The 22,868-nt window shown below is 38.5% G+C and overlaps 1 protein-coding gene across 1 annotated transcript in view; it reads left to right on the top strand.

Moving 5' to 3' along the window:
• The window catches only part of LRGUK (leucine rich repeats and guanylate kinase domain containing), a 99,452-nt gene that overhangs the window by 75,593 nt on the left and 991 nt on the right, over nucleotides 1-22,868 (top strand). Inside the window, exons 16-19 of the mRNA XM_012739754.2 lie at nucleotides 3,281-3,420; nucleotides 9,923-10,011; nucleotides 11,870-11,995; nucleotides 18,417-18,568. Of these exons, the coding sequence (XP_012595208.1) occupies nucleotides 3,281-3,420; nucleotides 9,923-10,011; nucleotides 11,870-11,995; nucleotides 18,417-18,568 (507 nt within the window). The remainder of the gene's footprint in view (nucleotides 1-3,280; nucleotides 3,421-9,922; nucleotides 10,012-11,869; nucleotides 11,996-18,416; nucleotides 18,569-22,868) is intronic.

The following is a 22,868-nucleotide window of genomic DNA, read 5'->3' on the forward strand; positions in this document are numbered from 1 at the left end:
TTATCACTAGGTATTGACCTGGCTATGTGCTCATAATACCAAATCATCAGCATCTTCTATTTTCTCCTTTTATTTATATAGTAAAAGGCCCTGTTTAATCTGTGTGATGATATGGTATTAAATAGGCACAGGCATGTTTTATTCTTAGTACATGGCCTCTACTGTATTTGTTATTTTGGTTGGATTCTATGCTTATTCTTTTAAAATGTTATATGCAGATATTGATTTAATTCATTGGACTTCAATGAAATGTAAGTCTAAATAAAAGGCCTAAGCCATTTAGAATTAATTTGAGATGTAGTTCTGGTTGTTCCAGATACTTCATTTATATTTTCCTGCATTTGGTAATGATATTAATCCATAAAATAACTTTAAAATCTGACTTGGATCATTAAATTCATTTATGCTTTATTGTAGGTGTTTAAATAAATTTAACTAGACTATATACTGAAGAACTTGGTTCTTTTTATGGACTGTAAAGTAGCTTATATATTTTTTAAATGTTGCCTCAGGGTTGACTTTAATTTAGATACTTTGAATAAGAACACATTAAGAAACTTTGTTGCTGGGTATTATAACATTGGTAATTATGTTGTTTTTAAATTGGGAAGTAAGATCTTTTGTCCATTGATGTATTAAGACATTAGAAAATATATTAAGAACTGTATGAAACTCTTCATTACAGGAGTTCAAGTCATTATAATGGTGGTATTACAATGTATTTTAATAGCAATCTACACACATTATCTTAACACAAAATGTTTTCTTGCTGAGAAACCATAAAGACATTAAATTGTTGGAATTACAGCTGATTGTGTCATCAGATTGAACTTGATTTGTTTACACCATAGTACAGATGGCTTATGTCTTAGAAAACTAGAAAAGGGAACCCTGACACACACAAAAAACCTATATTTTGAATAAGTCTTTATATACTATATAGAATCTTTTCAATGGAAATTATTTCAATGAATATAGCTTCTGTTTCTTTAATTTTCATCTTATTTAAATTTCTTCAAATTCATATGGTCTTTTCCATAATTCTCTGTTCTTAGACTCACATCAACAGAAAAGGATTGTTTGAAAAATGAAAATTAGCACATGACCCACCCCCTCCATCTCTATCTCTGTCTCTCTTTCCCTCTCTTCCCTCTTCCCACTCCATACCAAATTCTCTAGGTATATCAAGCATGCATCTAGGTTCTTATACAAGCTACTTTCTCTGCCTAATATAATAATATTTCCCCCTAGACACTTGGATCTTTTTTCTCTTCATGTCTTTAGATATCTGTTCAGATGTCACCACCTTGAAGAGGACTTCCTTTGACCACTATACCATCTCTCCTGCTGGCCCCTTATCCAGCTTCCTGGTTCTTCACCACACTAATAACCTGAACTTATTTAATGTGTTATTTGTCTGTCTCTAACATTGAAATGTAATCCCCACAGGTCAAGAACGTTTACTTACTGCTGTATCCCCAATGTCTAGAGGACCATATGGCATATAGCAGGTGCTCAATAAATATGAGCCCAATGACTTTTTTATCACAAAGATTCAACAAAGAATATTTCTACATACAATTGTCTCCTTTTATCCCCTTTGATAAGCAGCGTTACTTAAATGTTCCTGTTTAGCTTGCTCTATTATCTGGAATTCCTTGTATATATTCCTTGCCCATTTGTTGCATCTATTGAATCTCTCGCCCTCTCTCTTAAGACAGGTACCGGGTTGTGAAGCTTTAGACTTTCCACCATGATTAAGTAATTTTATTAATCCTATTTTACTTTTACTCTGTGTTACTGGCTTGGAATTGCCACACAACTTGGTGGGAGTTCAAGTTCAGATTCCATAACAGCATACAGCACAGGGGAGGTCTGATTTCCCTCAGATGTTCCTATCCTCCATCCAGGTGAGACTGTGCCCAAGTGACACCCCTTTGCAACTTCTCACCTTACCAAAGAGCCCAGATCCCGTATGCCAAGCATGCAGGAGCTGTGCCTCCCCTCTTAGTTCAGGTGTTCCAGCATCAGCCCCTGAGGCCCTCTGACCTCTTGGCATCAAGTCTCACTGCTCTGACTTAGCGTCTTCACTTCACTTGTAGCACCTGGAAAATTTTCTTTTTGTTTCAGCCTTGCTATCCATAAAAAACAAAACAAACTTCTCTTGTACATTAGTAATTTTTTCTTTTTGTATTTGGTTGGGGATAACTTCCTGCATTTGCTCAGTCTGCCATATTGACTGGAGGTACATGTGGAAGTCATTTACATTAGCATTTTAAAAGCTGTACTTCTGAAAGTGTTGATGCCTCTGAATAGCCAAAGGTATTTATACCTGGGCCCTCTGTAGGTGTGTAGTAACAAACATTTATACAGTATTCTTATATTCTAGGTCTCTGGACATTTCAATGTTTTAAAGGAAGCATTAGACATTATTTATGAATAAATTCCATTAAATAGTGACCTCATCATCCATTTCCCATTTCATTTTATTTCAAAGTTTATTAGCATTGCATGTTTTATTTTCCTCTTGGCCTTTTAGAAGCATTTTATGAAATAGAAAGTAATCATAATGGTGACTTTTCAATTAAATATCCAGAAGCCGTTGTTTTTGACATGTTTTACTTCCTTTAATTCCATTTATAAGGCTGGTCGTGGTGGCTCACGCCTGTAATCCTAGCACTCTGGAAAGCCTAGGCGGGCGGATTGCTTGAGGTCAGGAGTTCGAAACCAGCCTGAGCAAGAGCAAGACCCCATCTCTACTATAAATAGAAAGAAATTAATTGGCCAACTAATATATATAGAAAAAATTAGCCGGGCATGGTGGCGCATGCCTGTAATTTCAGCTACTTGGGAGGCTGAGGCAAAAGGATTGCTTGAGCCCAGGAGTGTGAGGTTGCTGTGAGCTAGGCTGATGCCATGGCACTCACTCTAGCCTGGTCAACAAAGTGAGACTGTCCTCTCCCCCCCAAAAAAATCCCATTTATAAGTCTATATTGATTGATTGAGTACTAGGTATATTCATATACCCTAGTACTCAGTATATACCTGGTAGTCAATAGAATATTCATATCACCATCTAGGTGTTATGGGCTGACTTTATTATTATTTTATTCTAAGATATGTTTTATTTATTTTATTTTCAAGTTGACATGCACAGACTTTAAGTATACAGTTTGTTGTATTTGGGTAAATAAAAATATAAAACATTTCTATCACTTCAGAAAGTTACCTTATCCTATTTTATGCCTTTTATTTTAAACTTTTTTTTCCCCCCTACCAGATGTTAAGACATCCCACCTGGAACATGAAGAGCTTTCTAGGAAGTATACTTCTCCATATATGGACGATTCCCTGCATTCTACAGACAGAAACTACTTTGTTAAATTATCGACCAAACTTTCAGACAAAAAATCACCAGTGGTAAGGGAGGGCAAGAGGAGTGAAGCAGCAACTGAGTGCAAGGCACAATGCCAGACACAAAGGGGAATTCATATTTTGAGACTAATAAGTTTCCCGAAAACTACTCTTTCACTGGTGTCAATGGAAGATAAGATTTTTCACCTATTTACATCTCTAATGATAGACACTGGTTCTAAAATTAGAATATCCAATATAAGATTCTGTGAATACCTTTCCCCAAGGCTCCCAGTGAAAATTCTGACACTCAACTCCTTAGCAAGAACAGAAAAGCACTACATAAAATTAATGCAGTAAAATATGTTTTTCAAGCGAAAATGTACTTTGTTGCTAGGATATAATTTTGAGTTTTGGGGCTGAGCCTGAAAGGTAAGTCTACTCAGAGTCCATTTTTATAACTTAACATTACTTAAACAGCCATATAACTTAGTTCCAACTTAGTCCTCTGAGAACTTTGAGAAATCAGCATGCACTGGAGTATTGAAGGCAAATTTGGCACAGCATTCAAATTAGGTTGTACTCATTTTTCATTTGTGATCGTTTTTATGTGATAATCTGGGACTACAAAAAGACTTAAATAATTGCAATTGCAATTTGCAGCAGAAGGGACAGAACTTTTGTTTTGGTTGTTAATTCCTTGGCTTTGATTCCTTAAGGCTAGCCTGTTCCAAGCAAATAATTGCATCATCTTCTAAAGTCAGTGGTCAAAAGAATCAGACTGGTCACTGGTTACTTCAGACAAAAAAAATCTCAGGCTGTGGCGTGTACAGGCAGAGCTATACATTCTACTCTGATCAACTCATACTAGTTGTTGGGTGTTCCAGGATCAAGAAACAGTATTTCCGCTTCTGTTTCCTGTGTGCTCTGCTGCCCTCTCTCTCTCCTGGCCGGCCTCTTCCACTCACTCACAGGCTTCCTTCCCATGAGTGCACTGTCATACGCCATCCAGCCCCAAGTCTCCATGACCTCTTGGTTCTGTCCCTGTAATTCCAAGCAACTTTGCTCCATCTCTTTAATTTATGGTGCTGAAGGTGAGAGAATCTGACTGGCCCAGCTTGACTTTCCAAGCCATGCCATGGAGGTCATATTAGCCTGCATGTGCAGTCACCTGCGGTAGGGCACTCAGCAAAGACTATGGCTCCTCAGAGGCAAGAGGAGGTGGGTGCATTTTAAATGTCTATACATGATATGAGTTTGTGTCATAGTTGAGTGCAGGAAAGTCATACTTATTTATCTCAAATAAATTAAATCTGGAATTGTTCCTCTCTACTGGGTTTGTGGGAAATCAAAAATAAAGTCATTAGAAATGGGGAACACTCCCTGTATTGGGATTAAATTGAAGAATCCTGAGGGTTACCACTAGCCTGGAAAATCACGAAAGGGCCTCTGGCCTCCAAGCCCCCGTGGTTACCATGGAGATGTTCCTAAGACCCTAAATTTCATCCTGAGCCAGTGGCTCTGGTATTCTCCATATCGTCTCTTCTCCTACTGCTAGTAGCCTTTTAAAAATACCTGCACCTGAGATCTTGCCACACCCTGGGGTGCTGGGTGAAATTGAATAGGTAAGGCTGCCTCTACATGAGGAGCCCATCACCCTCTGTCATTCTAGTCCTGGGCCATTCAGCTCTTTCCAGAGAAGTCTACACTTTCCTCCTCTGCCTTTGGTATCCTGGCCTTCTTGGATGGCATGGCTTGATGCTTCTAGGAGCTTAGATTTTCCAAATGCACTGTCAGTTCATTAATCTTCCCCTGGGACATGGGAAATCCAGTGTGCAAACACTGAATCCTGGCCACCTAGGTTCCTTAATGACCATGAGAGCCAGCTCATTTCCTGGTGGGGCTTTCCTGCCACACAACTTGATAGGCAGAAACATGCATCATTGATTTATACCCCTCTTCCAGTTAATGGGTATCATAGCATATTTAAGCATGTTCAATCTGAGTATTGCCTGTTAGGAAACTTCCTAGCCTAATTAAAGACTGCTCTGGTCAATGGCACTAAGGTACTGGGGGTTGGGGACAGAGGAACAGCTGGAAAAAAACCACACTCTGTACTTTTAATTGTAATCCATCTCTAATATTTTAACATAAAATTAATGAACAGTGCGGAGAAACTGGAGAGGGGAGCGTGTGATAAAAAGGCAAATGTGAGAGTAGAAGGGGCCATTTTGGGGGTGGTCGATGGGGTAGATGAACAGGTGTTACCGACCACCCGGTGCTGCCAGAGTCTTGTGAGCTTTTACGTGCCTGTCGCCCCTTGTCGGCAGTGCACCTCCCTGAGAAACTGTTCAGCCCCCGTAATCCAGGGCATCCGGAGCCCAGCGTGGAATGTCTATTGTGTCCTTTATCACAGTTGGCAGTCACTGCTCCACGATGGCAACGATGAGCAGAATCCCCAGAGGCTTGGCACCTTTGCCTCTCAGTGCCTGTAGCGTAGGTGGAGATAACAGTGTAACAGGGTAGTTTCACAGAAAAGCAAAGCAAATCTCCTGAGAACTAATAGATCCACTCTGGAGAAATCAGTGCAAATGTAACACTCATTTGCTATTGTCATATGTATGGGTGAATTCACCTAAGATGATTTTTAGTGCCTCACGTTTCTTTTAAAGATTATGAATTCAATGCTCTTTTGAAATTTGCAAGTATTTATCATGTTTTAGGAGATCTCACAGGTTATTAACCTTTTGCACAGCTGGTATAAGGCTGCGAAACAAGCAATATACTTCTTTAACATTATCACAACAGAAGATTCAGTGAAACATTATGAGGTATGTTAGAGAACATAAATTGCCTTTATATAGCATTTATAATTTAGAAAGGGCTTTTGTGTAAATTATCTTATGTACCCCTCACTGAACCCTAAAGGAGAAGATATTATTTTTCTCATTTTACTTGCCCAATAAATTTTCATATACTTTTGGAGCTTTTTAGTGGATTAGAGAAAGTAATTGCAACTGCCTCTATCAAAACCTTTATCTTAAATTGTCCAAAACAAAAAAAAAAGCTAGACATTTTTGTGCTTTTTGGGTGTCTTCATTGTATATTTAATGTGTTCATATTTTCCTTTGGACACTACCAAGATAGCCTTTGACAGTGATGGGCAAAGTGGTAGTTCCCATCTCTAATTCTCTCTCTCTTTTTTGGTTCTATTTCTCTGAAGAACCTTTCCCTACTTAAAACTCCCCCTCAAAACTCACCATGTATATGAGGCCTTTCCAGTATAACCTCTCTAATCTAATATTCTGCTCTTTCCTTGGCCACAGTGTGCAACTACGCGTGTGTTGAGGTGTGATTACAAAATAATGAGTCTGGTTTTGTGTGTATCTTACAGAAATCAGTCTTATTCCTTAGTAGTCACATATGGCACATGTCATAACTAGTTGGGTAAGAATATGTTTATGCACATATTCTTGGTCTATGCTTGTTCCTTTCTCCTTTTAACTATTGACTCCTTAACCCAAGGGGGAAAATGCACTACTTTGAGTCATGTGACAATCTTGCCCCTCCTGGGTAATCTTACAAAAGCCACTTATCCGCTATGAGATGCCATTTCCTTCTCTGTAAAGTGGAAATAATAATACCTACCTTACATTGTATTAAAAGCATATGTAAACTCAAAAGCTTTGTAAACTATTGACTACAAAACAAATGTTAGATGTCACCATGGTGGTGATGGTGGGCAAGGAGGGGAGCAGGGTTCAAGCTCTCAACTGTACTTTTTTATGTTCAAGAACAGCAGCTCTTTATTGAGGGTTCCTCACATCCCTGTATCACCAAAATCCTTCAGATCCGTGAAAACTGTTTTACTGAACTTCTGCTTCCATTAAAGACAGACTTGGTGATTTGTACCAGCCCTCTTACTGAGGACAACTAGAAAAAATAATGCATTGAAGACATCAAGCAACAAACAGAAAAGTGAAAATTTATCTGGCCAGGAATTAGGCCAGGAATGAGGGAAAGGATGATCCTGAGAGGTAGGCTGGTACCAGAGGCCACTTATTTCTGTTGACCTGTGCCAATTAAGGTAGACATGGCTGAAGGCTGAATTGACACCTTTGAGGTATTGTGGATCTAAGATAATAGCATTGAAGTCTGAGATCCACCAAGGAGGAAAATCTAGTGAAACATGCTTTCTTTGTGTTGGTAACCGAAGGGCTGTAACCTTGGAATAAGGGTAAACAAGAAGTATTCAGGACTTCATGGGAGCTACAGTTTAAGCACTTACATTCCCGAACTTACATTAAAAAGGTCCTAGATATCCCCAGATACCTGACAGAAAAAAATTTCTATGAGCAATTTTGCAAATATAATGTCTAGTACACAACAAAAAATAACCAAGAACACAAAGAGATGGGAAAAATATCAACTAAAAATAAAAGAATTAACATGCAATAGAAATGAGTCTCCAGGGCCTCCAGATTTCTCCAGTATCAAAAACACATTTTAAAATCTCCAGGTCTTGATTTTATCAAACCAAAACTTTAGTATTACTGTACTTATAATGTCCGAGATACAAGACAAAAATTGGAATTTCAGCAAAAAAGTGGAAACAATAAAAAAGTAACTAAATGGAACCAGGCACAACGGCTCACACCTGCAATTCCAGCACTTGGGGGTGGGGGAGGGCAATGTGGGAGGATAGTTTGAGGCCAGGAGTTCAAGAGCAGCCTGGGCAACATGGCAATACCTCATCTCTACAAAAAATTTAAAAATAATTAGCTTGGCATGGTGGCATACACCTGTAATCCCAGCTACTTGGGTGACTGAGGCAAGAAGATCACTTGAGCTCAGAAGTTTGAGGTTCCATTTACCTATTGTGATGCTACTGCACTCTAGCTGGGGAGAGAGAGCAAGACCCTGTCTCAAAACAAACAAACAAACAAACCCAAAAAACTAGATGAGAATGATAAAACCTGGGAGGAAAAACAGTATCTGAAATTAATACCCAGTCAGACACAGCTGAAGAGAGAATTAATAGACTGAAAAATTGGTAAGAAAAATAAATCTTAGGAAGACAAGATGGAAAATATGGTGAAAACATAAGAGACATAAAGCAAACAATGAGAAAGTCTAACATGTTTTATTGAACCCTAAAAGGGGAGAAGAGAAAAAAATGAAACAGAATCAAGATTTGAAGAGATAATGAAGGTTTATGATCTTGACAAAAATCATCAGGCCAAGATTGAAAAAATCTTAAAAACCCAACTTAGTCATACATTTGTTTTGAAATTATATTTTGCTAAAAATAAAGACAAAAGAATCTAAGGAGCAGTCATAGGGGAAAAATATTACTTTAAAAGGAATAGCAAGTTGACAGCTGACTTTCCAAAAGAAATCATGGAAGCAAGAAGACAGAAGAATATCTTTATAGTCATAAAAGAAGTTATTGTCAATCTAGATATTTATACCCAGTGAAAAAATCCTTCAAAAATGAAGGTGAATTAAAGATATTTACAGAAAACCAACATGAAAGGAAACACTAGAGAAATTTCTTTACGTAGAATGAAAATGATCTAAGATAGGGAAAGTCGGATATACAGGAAAAATGAAGACCAAGAGAAAGGGTTAATAGATGCGTAAATCTAAAGGAATGTTGATTGTATAAAACAATAATGATTTTTATTTAAATATACATTAAAATGAATTATTGTGACTACATCTTTGCCTTCTAGAAGAAGCTTGACTTTCTGTACTTCCTTTTTTCTATGCTATTTCTTCACCAGCTCCTCCAACCCCCCTAGGGGACACCTTTACTCCTGAATTCAGGCCAACTCAATGAAAGCCAATTCTCCAGAAAAAAATTGCCAAATGACCAAATCATTGAGAGACATTTCAACAAATGTGTGTGTATAGCAGACAAAGCCAGTACAATTCTCTAAGTGCCCAACTGGATGAAGGCCAATGAGAAAGTGGGTCTGTGGTGACAAAGTATTAGGCACCTGTGTCTGCCAAGTAACATTGCCTTTTAATACTCTGGGGCAGGTCTACTCAGGGAGGAGAGGTTGCTTGTGCAATATCACACATCTTAGAAATGTCTATTTTGGTTCCATAAGAAAAGTGCTTTCTTCTCCTCAGGTACATTTTTCGGTGTTGATATATCCATGTGAATCCTGGGAGAATAAATTTGATTTCCAATGTCGTCGGCCTATGTTCTTTGTGTCTAATTTGAGCTCAGGATTCTCATGAAACTATTTCACTTTAACATTTCTTTTGTCCCCAAATTAACACTGCAAGTGTGCATCCTTAGATTCTAGTTTAGTCTTGTCAGAGTTTATATACTAAGTTGCAGTCTTTATAAAAATATTTTGCTTTTATTTCTAAAGTTTGTTCTTTTCTTTCCACTGAGTAAATATAATTTGATTTTTTAAGACTGTCTTTTTTGTCTTCTTCATTCCACATGTTTTTCAGTCTCTAGTAAGAAGAAAATTATTCTAGCTATATTAATCATTTGACATATTTATTTTTAATATCAATATATAGTTTTATGATCATATTTCTTGCCTAGGAAAAAGATTCTATATACAGACAGCGTGAGACAGCCCGGCAAGCCCTAATAGGAAAGACACCCCCTGACCATACACTCCTATTTCAAAGGTAGCAATTTATCATATTTATATATACCTGAACAACTTTAGATTGATTTTCTAGTGTCCAAGTCTACTAACCGAGTCCTAAATCATCAACGTAAACAGGGACCTCTGTATTAAAATGGGCCCAATGTTTCAAAAGTCAACCCAGTTCTAAAAGTTGTATTGACTTTACATTTATATATATTTTTAAAGGCACAATATACTCATAGCTACAAGAAACTGATGATTTTTCATACATTGCAAAGAATGATATTTCTAGTGGTGTTTTAATATAAGTATCAGCCTTCACCAAGGCTGTTCATGACTGAAGGTTAATTATATCCTGTTGAGTACCCTGTACTTGTCTATCATGACTTTCAAAACCCAGAGTAAGTAATTATTTGTGGCATCATTTGTTTAATGTCTCATTTCCACATTAGACTATAAATTCCATGAGAGTGAGCACCATTGTATCTTTAGTAATTCATGAATTTTTAATCCTTAGTATGAAATGTCTCACTTAGTGCCTGTCTTATACTAAGGGTTTCATAAATGTTAGTGCCTACGATGATTATTGTTCTATTAATTATTATACACGAAGAGGCACACTTGGGCTCTAAGTTTTATTCAAAATGAATAATCAGATCATTGGATGATTATGGAATGTTTACTTGTTATTTTCTCATTAATGTTACAAGTTTCAGTGTTCTGAATTCTCATTGCTATGTGACCTTTTAGAATATTTGAATAATAAAATGGAGAAGTTCCTATTTTTACAAGTTGCTAAGAGCACCGACGAAATCTTAATTATAGCACTAAAAACAAACTTTTTAGTAAAGTTAATAATGCAATGATGAAAGAAGTAGAATTTTGAAAGCCATTTAAAGTCTTTTTTTTCAATTTCAGTTCTTTTTATTGTCTGTCTTTTTAAGCTATATGTTGAGAATCTTTAACCAACATAAATAAAATTAAGTTTTTATCTGCTTGTCTACTACCATATAAAAAAAGTGTTATTAATTTCCTCCATGTTGGCAGGCTATTTTCAGATAGTCTGATTCAAAATACAGGCTGTGCGGTCTACGTACAGTTCTAAGGGAGGGTCAGCAGGGTGGTGGCCAGTAGATAGACAGTGTCCCCAGAGCAGCTGAAGCAGAGCGACAGGCCTATTCAGACACCCTGAACAGAGAACCTGAGCAGTTTTAAATATGAGCTCCCAACAGCGTGTCCCAAGCACAGATGGAGCTTTGAGTTTGCTCGCATTTTTGTGCAATAGGGCTACTACAGGCATAGCAACAACACTAGCGAGTCTGAGGTGAATAGCAGCAGGGTTCGTTCATGGTTAATGCTTCTTTTTCCTTCAAGTCACTCTGAGGGAACAGGCTAGCATATATGAGTAGATGACCAAAGACTATTTGATACTAGAGTCTAGTTGGGAGTATAATATTAGGGTTTTTAGAAATATTTTACCCAGATACTATTTCAGAACATTAAATGATGAATAAGATTGGAAAACTCCTATTTCAATTTTTATAGCAGTTGATACATTGGTGAGCCTTGCATAACAAATGCTCTAGGGTTTATAAGAGAATACATATGAATCTCAAGGAAGATAATTTGCCTATATTAATAATAGTTTAATAGATAAGAAATATTCACAACAATGCAAATTTGCTTAATCTTCAGATTAGAATGTAACAATGCCAGCGACTAAGACAAGCTCTGAAGTGACTTTTTCTGAGTGGATATATTACATTATTTCACATAGATTTCATTGGCATTTGCATTTACATGGGAAATAACTGTCAGTATTTAGGTATTATGTGTGTATACACTTCGTATCATTATAAAATCCTATGGATTTCTTCTAAAATTTCCAATTTCAGGGGTCCTGTACCAGCACCTCTCACCAGTAGTCTACGTTATTTTACATCTTTGGAAGAACTACAGAACAGTGTTGAGCTTTATGAAGATTATTTGAAAATTCCCTTCGGCTCATATCCTGAAAAGAGGTAAGTTGAGGAGTTTTGTTAGATGGAATTGGCTATTTTCTGCTAGTTAGTTAAAATCACAGTAGTCATCTCTTGGCTTCAGAGAAATCCTGAAAGTGGGAAGCAGGACCCCACCTCCCACTGTGAAATTCGAGAAGAGTAGACTCTGCCCCTCTAGGAAGGGCATAGGTATAATGTAGGTTCATACAATTTGAAGATTTTACTCAGGACTTTGAATCTTGAGGGAGTGACACAAAGATGCTGGGGCCGTTAGAAATTATTTGAGTCTCCAGTGGCAGAAGAACCAAGAATTCAGAGGAATAGCCTGGTGTCCATTGCAGTAGTACAAACAATGTTCTACTAATCCCTTCCTGTCTTGCAGCTCGACTGTGTTCTTGGCTCCTAGCTTACGTTGGTTCCTGCCCAGTTTTTAACCCTGGTTCTCAAGTAATAGAATTAATGAAAACCATTCAGTAGCCTTCCAATAACTCGCTTTTCAATATTCAAATTGGCCAGAGTTGGTGTCTATAATTTGCAACCAACATCTCTGATTAGTACAATGCTGTATCTCAAAACATTTACCAACTGATGTCCAATATATAAAAGCGCATTTCAGAGTTCCAATGTTTAATATGTCGAAGTGGGATTCAAAAGCTGAATATGTGTAGGTTGAGGACCTCATAGATTCCCTATCAGAGCCTCCACCACTGATTTTAATGTTTGCTTTTGTGGGCATTCTACTACATTTGTTTCTCCTTCAGTTGTTCCTGCCACTGCAACTGACCATCTCTCTGTTGGTCTTGAATACAAACTCCCCATGCAAATATCTGGCTGGTGGGTCAATCGCCATCTACTGGGGGTGGGGGTGGGGGGTGGGGAACCTCTTGGGTAGATAGCTCTGGCTAGGGCCATGATAGGTTATGGTGTGGCCTATAGATTGGCTGCCCCTCTGTCACACACCCATTCTTTAGCCAGATATCTGTGGCCAGATCAGTGACAGAGAACAAGTGAAGAACTCTTCAGAAGGAGTCTGTGGGTATGGCAGTCTCTCTGGAGTGTCCAAATGTATGGCAATATAATAGATAAGACATGTGACTGGAAGAAAGTACACCAAAATGTTAACAGTGGCTATTCCTCTAGAATTGCAAGTTGTGTTAATTTTCATCTTTATCCTTTTGTCTATAACTCTAAATTATTGGTACAGGATATATATTTTATATTTATATTCTAAAAACCATAATAATCCATGAGAATTTGATTAAATATTCAATAAATGAGAAAAACATCTAAAGCATATATACCCAAATACTATATTATTATCTTTTAATGATGGGATTATGGCTGATTTTTATTGTTTTGTTTTTCCCCCATATTTTCAGTAAGGAGCATTTTTATAATTTTTGAAGTATTAATATAACTTTAAAAAGTTATTTAAAAGTCTGCTACAGCAATGGGATGATGAGGATGATATATCTTAATGAGAATGACCATTTCAAAAATGAGCAATACTTCCCCTCATTGCTGAGTTTTGTTATTGGGACACTTTGAGTTTCCTTTCATAAATTGATGATGAAAAATAACTATCTTCTCTAAATGGTTTCCTCTAAGTCTGCATATTTCACTAGATACTAAGATCCTAGCATTATAATTAGTTAGCTTTCTGTAACAATGTTGAAGCTGTGGATCTCTGAGGATTTGGTTGAGCTCTGAATTGTTAGTACAGTGAGTCAGGCTGATGGGAATACAGTGAGAAAGAGAAAACACAATTCCCAACGGGCTGCAGTGAACTTACACATCACCTGTTCCCATAGTGAAAGGGTTAGGCCTGTGACTCAAGTCTGACACTTCACACGTGGTCATGCATGTGTCTTTCAACTTTACCACTTCCCTCTGACTTTCAACACACATTCATTTCATACTTTTGATACAAAAGGAAAGTAACTGTTGGAAGGCAGAACTTGCTCTGTGATCCCTATTTTGGTATGTATTTTAAATGCAGATGTATTTTTTTCCAAAGATAAGGAACCAAACATATGTGTTATGGGTTGAACTGTGGCATCCCTCAAACTCATATGTTGCAGTCCTAACTCCAAGAACCTTCGAATGTGACCTTATTTGGAAACAGGGTCATTTCAGAGGTAATTAATTAAGATAGGGTCAGACTAGAATAAAATGGGCCCCTCATCCTATTTAATCCAACTGTCCTTATAAAAAGAGACACACATAGGGAGAATGACATGTGATGAAGGCTGAGATTAAGGTGATGGAACAGAAGCCAAGGAGCCCCAAAGATCACCAGCAAACCACCAGGGCTGGGAGAGAGGCATGGCACTATTCTCTGTCATAGCCCTCAGAAGGAACCTGCTGATGCCTTGATCTTGGACTTCTGACCTCCAGAACTGTGAGAGAATAAATTTCTGTTGTTTAAGGCACTTAGTTCATGGTACTTTGTTATGGCAGCCATAGCAAACTAACACAATATATATTAAAAACCCAGTGGAATTTTTCCCACCATTTTCTTTCTGTGTTCCCTTTCATATACTATATTTATATATCATATATGTATATTTAATTTATATGTTATAAATTTAACATACTATATTTTACATGCTATATTTATATAACTTTGGATTATTGTGTTTTTTACTAAAAGAAAGAAGAACATTTTTATGCTTCTATTATTTGAAATAAAAGAACTATCCCATAAACCATAAATACATGTAAGGCTATATTCAGAGGGAACAGACTGTTGAGGTAAAAATTTAGAAGTGACCATGCATACGTCAATAATGGCGTTTTTCCACTGCAAGATGTAGAGATAAAATTGTCCCCTAGCATTCTGGGAGGCCAAGGTGGACGGTGGCCGCCAAGGTGGGTGGATCACTTGAGGTCAGGAGTTTGAAACCAGTCTGAGCAAGAGCGAGACCCCATCTCTACAAAAAATAGAAAAATTAGCCAGGCGTGGTGACATGTGTCTGTAGTCTCAGCTACTTGGGAGGCTGAGGCAGGAGCATTGCTTGAGCCCAGGAGTTTGAGGTTGCAGTAAGCTATGATGATGCCACTGCACCCTAGCAGGGTGACAGTAAGACTCTGTCTCCAAAAAAAAAAGGACGTGTCCAGTGATTGGAAAATCCAGATGTGGGCTAGATTGGTCTCAGTTTATTTTTCTCAAACAAGCCCAGTTACCCTATGTGGGAACAAAAGATTAGGAGCCAAGTTCTCCTAGGAGCACAGATGCTCCATCTAAAGGGGGTTTAGCATTCTATGCAGGGGTTACAAAAGCTGTTGTCCAACAAAAAGAAGAGAGGTTTTATTTTTGGAAAGCGAGTAGTTTATATCAAAATCATAAAAGATGTATTTACTATTGACCCAGTTATCCCACTTCTGGGAATTTATACTGCCTTTGTCCATTCAGCCTGCTATAACAAAACACCATAGACTGTGTGGCTTATAAACAACAGAAATTTATTTCTCACAGTGCTGGAGGGGGAGTCTAAGATCAAGGCGCCAGCAGATTTAGTGTCTCATCAGGGCCTACTTCGTGGTTTGTAGATGGCACCTTCTTGCTGTGTCCTCATACAACAGAAGGGGCCAGGGGGTTCTCCAGATCTCTTTTATAAGGGCACTAATTCTGTTCATGAGGGCTCCACCCTCATGACTTCAAAGCCCCACCTCTTAATGTTATCATCTTGGGAATTAGAATTTCAACATATGAGCTGGGGGTGGGGGCAGGGCACAAACATTCAGTACTAATAAAATAATGCAAAATGTAGAAGATCATTATACGGAAAGATGTTCATTACAACAAAAAAATTGGAAAGAACCTGAATGTCCAAAAATAAAGGATTGCTCAAATAACGTATGAATATAATTGATAGACTGTTATGCAGCTATGAAATATCAGGTTTCAGAGAACTGTTAATAACACAAAATTGTTCACTGAAAATGTGCACAATTACATACAATGAAAAAGTAAAACAATGTATAGAAAAAACAAGAGCCAAAATATAATAGTGGTGGTTTTCTCTGTGTGATTTTCCTTTTTCCTTCTAGTTCTCTGTACTTTCTAAATTGCCTATAATGCATATGTTTTACTTTTATAATGAGAAACAACTAGTAAACTTTATTTTAAGGAAATTAATACAATGAGCAAAGATAAGTCCACCTAAAGCTATTGAACTAAAGTATAAATGTGCGTAGGTTGTGAGAAGCAGAATTACAAAGACAGCAGATCTTGTATAACACTTACTAGATGCCAGTTCCTGTTCTGGGACTGTGATACATGTTATCTCAACACACATACATATTAATTTATAACAATTACCCCATGAGGATTAATATTATTATTATCCCCATTTTTAAAATGTGATGATGAGGCAAGTTAATTAATGGGCTAGGAGACTTGCTCAAGGGCACGTAACTAACAAGTCTCAGAGCTGAGGTCCGAACGCAGGCCAAAATGCTCCAGAGTGTCTGTGCTAAGCCACTCGGCCATGCTGCCTGCAAGGCTTAGAATCTAACTGAAGAAATTAGACACATGTGAGAGAAACACCAAAAACACAGAGAGGTTTGTGATGAATGAAAAACAATGAGTTCAGACATCTTTTTTGTCCGATGTTCATTATCTTCTAAAAAGGGGTTTCTTTTTCTCTGCATTTTCTTTTATTCTCCCAAAACTACCTCTTATTTACTAAATCCTCCCAGGACATCCCAACATCTCCAACAGAGAATTCAGATTCTCTGTTGTATCCTAAAGGAGCCGTGTTAAACTTTCACAAATGTGAAGGCCCCATATTCGTATTTCAACTCTATGTCTGGGGGGTTAGCCTACATTTGCACCTGTTCTTTTTGACATGTGCTATTGATTGGAAATCTTTCTTTCTGTGTGTGCATGAGGAGGGGGAGAACTTTTTTGCTTGGCCTCAGCATGATCCCTTGCTGAGGTCCTTCCAGCAGCTGAGAGCTCCCATCAGTGAGACAGTAGATGAGGTCAAGAGCACAGTCTATAAAATGTTTACATCAGCTACCATCTGGTCTTGGAGTCATTGGCCCAAGGAACCTGGGTTGGAACAAGCCCCCTGTGGCTGTCTCAGAAGAGAATCGCATCACTTTGGCTATAGCACCCTCTTCCCAAGGCCCAATGGTGATACATCTCCAGAAGTCTCATATTTTCCCCATCTTTCCTCTTTATTAGTTGAATTATCCTACTCCCACCCCCGAACCTTCTCTTTAAACATATCTACTCCCTGTCTTTGTCCTGTTAGTCTTCCAAGCCGGCTTCTTTCTATCATTCCTGAAGGTTACCTTGACAAAGATGTATTCTAGAACCATTAAGTTGAAGAGTGGAAACCTGCCAGAAAAGGGACAAGAGCCTAAACAAACTTGGGGGGTCCAAAGGTGGGAGTTAGGGGGGGTGTGGTTAGGGATAGGAGAGGAACACTTCTAGCTTTCTGTCCCCTTTACTGAGTCAGGGACTACTCATGGTGTGACTTTAACGTTTAGTGAGGAAACTTCACCCAGTAAATCTTGCCCACTCTCCTTGTTAAGCTTGAAAACCTGCCATTCGAGGTACAGTCCTATATTCCTTTAAGACTTGTTAAAAGGCACGATTTGTCCAAAAAATAATAGTTTTAGGTATCAGCCATTTCTATGTGATCAATTTCAGATTCTTTAATGAGAGTAAATTTGGTGGGGGTGAGGCACAATTATAGAAGTGAAGGGCCCAAAACTGTGAGACCTGAGGACTGTAAACTAAGTCCAGCTACTCTGCAAGGCTTCTCGGCACAAGCTTCTCTGGTAGAGCTGCCTCCTTGGAAAGAAGCCAGGAAACAGGCGACTCTCATAGGAGAGGAACCTGGCCGTAAGAAGCGCATTGGCCCAGAAGCAAGGATTTCAGGCACCCAGATCATGCCCCAACCTTGTCCTAAAAAGGTAAACAAAATTACAGTCCCACAAAACTAGCTTTAGATATGCCTAATGTGGGGTTCAGATCAGGCTACCTAATATGCTTTTGCTTTCTCTGTCCTTGAAATAGCAGGAACTGCCATACAAAAATTGCACTTGATTCCAAAGTCCTAGAGATTAGGATCTGTGCCTTTACTCTACTTGTTTTATCATCTAGCACCCATCATGATGCCTTGCTCTCATTAGGTACTCAGGCATGTTTTGCACAATGGATCAGAATTTTATGCTAATGCGTATAGTACTTAAGGTACTTTAAGGTATGTCAGCTGCTTCGTAGCATTTGCTATAGATACCACTTAGTATATGTGCTGCCAAAGCGAGCACATATAGATACCATTTAAAACAAGCTCAATAGAGACATGTTTACAAACTATTGGCACGACTTGATTAAGATCACCCGATGAGGTCATAGGAAGAGATTGTATGGTCCTTAGTAGTTTCACATCTCAAAAAGATCTTTTGCTTTTCATTTTTTCAGTATCAAGGATCTCTATGCTTCCACGATACATCCTACATTATTTCAGTTTTATCCATGGTCAAAAGAATGGCCTTTTCACCCTCTAGAAGGGAACATTTCTTCACACCCAGGATCAGTAATAAGTGATGTTGAGACGTATCAAGTCCTAAAAGGTAAGAGTTGTTTGACATGGGTTCTATAGATATAAACATATACTATATTTATATACATTTCTGTCTTTCTGACTATTCCAGATTTTTTAAAAATTAAATGAGCATATTAAGTCAGAATTTCCCTCTGGGGTAAGGGCGCCATTGTTATAGATGAGAAACAAAGTTCAGAAAGGTCAGAATATGCCCAAGGTCACTTTGCTACTTAGAGGGGAAGCTGCTGCTCTGCCCACCTGGCCACACTACCTGGAGGAATCTGGAGCGAGGGGCACATTCTCTCTGGCGGTGGTCGTTGGTGACTTAGACTCCATTCTGTGAAGAAGAGTAGAAACATGGAGGGTTTTGAATTGCTGTCCAGTCTTTTACTGTGGAGGTTTGGCAGAATTGTGATGGTTTGGGGCTTCAAGGATCTCACCTAGCCTCTCACTGCCCTCTCACCGCCTTTTTGTCCCTAGTTCCCCAGCACACACTTGAGTGCGCTTGATGAGGCAGAGACAGACTGGCTATTGCATTTTTCTCTCTGCGTTTGGGGACAATGATCGTAAATAACACCGAGTGAAGACTTTGAACAGGGTGGGGAAACTGAACGACTAAAGATGAAAGTGGGAATGGAAGAAAGTAAGCCAGGTGTCAGGATCGAAGGTGGGGCTCTGGGAGTAATTGATAGAGGAACGAGTAAGTTGGGACAATTCCCTAGGACCTGGAGGCTGGGAGGGAGCCTCCATTTGTTCTCTTGGGGGGATGCTCTGCCTGAATGCAGAAGAGGATGTTCTTCTTGAACCCTGCTTGCTCAGGTGACCAGAGGAACTAGAAAGAGAATATAGACTTGTTAGGTTGCCTGGGACAAGAAGACATAGTAGATGTTGTTTCCAAAAGGAAGGGAAACACTAAAGCAGGCATGGTCTAGCTAATTCAAAGGTAGACTCCCCTTCAGCTGTAGTAGTATTCAGGATTGTTAGCCAAAATAAGATATTTTCGAGAATTTTATTCATGAAGAACACAGCAATAAAGATTAGAGTTTCAAGACCAAAGCACCAGCAAATAATGCCAAATTCTCAAGTAAACCTTTTTGTCATCTCACCGGAAGTGGGAAGTGTTCTAGGACCACTTTAAAGGCTATAACCTGCCACCTGAGGGGACCAGGAGCTCTGGGCCAAACATGACACAAGGCTCATCATGGTTCTGGCTTTCCATAGGACAGTGTCCCCAGACCTTCCCTATCTCATTTTCTTTTCCCTGCCTGTATACTTCCTTAAATGGGTTACTTAGAGTCGAGCACTGCATTCCAAAATACAATGTGGCCAAAGCAAAGTGGAGCTGTTATTTAGATATGGTACAGTAGAAAGAGCATTAGGTTAGGGATCAGAAGACTTGGGTTCTATTTTCATTTCTGTAATGTCTGGTTGTATAATGTTTGGCAGATCAGTTAACATTTGAGCCTTGAGAAAAACAATATCTGTCCTATATTGGTATAATATTATCATATGTGATTATATATTACTATAACATATATATATTTTTTTATAAGGCAATATATTATAGGACCAGATAAGTTGAGGTTATGGTATAAGTAAGAAGTAAATTGCTAGATACCTCCTAGGTATTGTGATTATATATTTTTATACATATAGCAAAAGATTATGCTAGTTTTCTTTAGGGATTGTTCTTATATATTTATTTTGTCCCTTTGAATGGGCCATGTTTTTCTATTTCTTTGTATGCTTTCTGATATTTTGTTGAAAATTGGGCGTTTGAAAAAACAGCTACCTCTCCAAGGCCGCAGACTGGTTCAGTGTAGAAAAGACCTTCTCTAATTAGCAGGGTGTGTTCTGATCCTAGGATCAGCCCTGCATGAAGGCTTAACATCTTTTCACGCCTTTTCTGGGTAAACATTTTCCCTGGGCTTGTGTGTGTACTTTTCCCCCGATTCCCCAGTATACACAGTTGCTTTTAAATGTCTTAGTTTTCCTAAGAATCTTACCTCTGCTTCTTCTTGGGGCTTTAGCTGACCTGTTGCATTCCTCAGTTAGTAGCCCCCTCATGGTTTTCACGAGCCATGCCGGTTGCTTCCTTTGGCTTTCCCTAGTTTGAGATCCCAGATATGCCTCTACTGGCCACCTGAACTCTGAGTTGGATAACACAGAGACCCATCAGGCAGCCCCAGACAGGTCAGAAGGCTGCAAATTGAGTCTGTTCCACTCTCTGTGGCTCACGGAAGGGAACTGGGGACCTGGCTACACTTCCCCAAATCCCACTGCAGTGTGCTGGGGAGGGCCTAGGGCCAGGACAAATAAAAACACCATAGAATTTCTTTTCATTTTCAATGTGGCTCTTTCTTGGTTGGGTATTTGTTTGGTTGCTGTAGATATCTGACTGATTCCAGAGCATCTACAAAGTTATTTTAGCTAGTCTCTAGTTATTTATTTAGTGTTTCCATGGGAGAATGAGGAGCTTCTTAGGCTGTCATTTTGCTCATGTACTGTGGTGGTTTTCTTACATCACATTGCTGGCTCTGGGTCCGTTCAACCCTCCTGTCTTTTTCATATGAACTGCCAAAGCAGGTCTCTATCATCCAATATATGTGCAGTTGATTTTCTTCTTTACATAACTGTAACTTTTATTTTCACCCTTTTATCATTTTGGTTTCAGCCTCACATTCCAGCTTGATTAGTTCATTTTGGATCTGATTCATCTCCCATATTCACTATTTTATAGATTTTTGAAATCTATAAAACTAACAAGCCTTTGTCATAGTGACTGTCAACAGTAGGACCCAAGAGTTGGCCAAGAGTAGTGTCCTGTGACAAGTCTCTGAAGACTCAATTCCAGGGAAAGCCCACCTAATATGTGATTACTACTCACGGTCCTCTGTTCGCATGAAGACTTTGATAAGTGCCCTGCAGAAATCAAGATATATTACATCAGTGGTATTTCCTGACTCTAGAGGTCAGCAAGTCTTCTGTGAAGGGCCACACAGGAAATGCTTTTGGCTTTGTGGGCCATGTGGGTTCTTTTGTAACCACTCCACCCTATGATTGCAGTATGAGAACAGCCAGAAACAGCTTGTAAATGAATGGGCAGGGGCTGGGTGCCAATAAACTTTATTTATAAAAACAGGCTGCCCACCAGATTTGGTCTATGGGCTCTAGTTTGTTGACACCTGCCTCAGTAAAATGGAAATTAGGTTAATTTGAAGTAAATTTTCTTTGCAAATCCCTTCTAACACTCATTAATCACTATAGTACTTTCTAAATGTGTAATTATTTCTTTAATAAACTGAAATTTGCTAAGGTTTAAAGTCAAATGTACTGGTTTGCAAATCCTTATTCCTATTTTTTTTTTTTTAAATGGCAATATTATTTGTCTCTGGGAGCATTTCTCACTGTCAATAAATTCTCAAATGCAAGGTTACTCTAAAACTACTTCAGTAAGTAATTTCAGCATCCCAAGATGTAATTTATCTGGTTGTGGAAGCTTGAACTGATTAACAGAGAAGGCCTACTCTCCTACTGTCCTCTTTCTTCTCTTAAAATGTTTGCCTTATGCTTTCCTCTTTAACAAATATCTCCATGATGAGAAACAAAAGGAAACAAACAAGGAAGAGCTTTCTTTTTCTTTTTCTTTTTTTTGGGGGGGTGAAGGGTGGGGGCCTCTGTTAACATATCATCTCCTCAAGCAGTGTTCTGTTTTCTCTGAATTTACCTTAATGAGGTTAATTTCCCCTTTTACTTTGGATTGCTTTGATTTGGCCAATAGATTCAGTCTTCCTGATCTTATACTGCCTTCCTTTTTTTTCCATTTCCATAGAATCCTCTGCTTCACTTTCTCAATCCCTGTTATACTGCTTTCTCACCAGTAAGAATATTGCTTCCTCTATGGCCACTAGGCCTCTATCTTTGGTCTCCATCTTCCAAACTCCTCCTCCTTCCAACAGTCCTCAGAGAAACCTCGCTCCAGATGTCTTCCTGCTTGGTGAACAGACCAGTCTCAGAGGGCATTAGATGAAGCTTCTGTAGGAAAGAGTTCACAGTGTGTGTGTGTGCTGAATCTGCATGTGTATGACTGAGAAACAGGATGGCGTGGGGCACTGTTACACAGGGTATGAGCAAGGTGGAAAAGTAGCATAGTAGTTTCTTGCTGTAGCAACCTTCTGGTCATTGGTCAACTTTACACAACCTAAGGCTTATTCAACTATATGCGTGAGATATTCTGACCTCTTTCACTATTTTTCTTCTTTTTTTGCATGTCATTTATTCCTTATAGTTTATGATAAATTGATTCTAAAAATTATTCCAGTGTTTAC

Source organism: Microcebus murinus, chromosome 9, assembly GCF_040939455.1.
Source record: "Microcebus murinus isolate Inina chromosome 9, M.murinus_Inina_mat1.0, whole genome shotgun sequence".
Taxonomy (NCBI): domain Eukaryota; kingdom Metazoa; phylum Chordata; class Mammalia; order Primates; family Cheirogaleidae; genus Microcebus; species Microcebus murinus.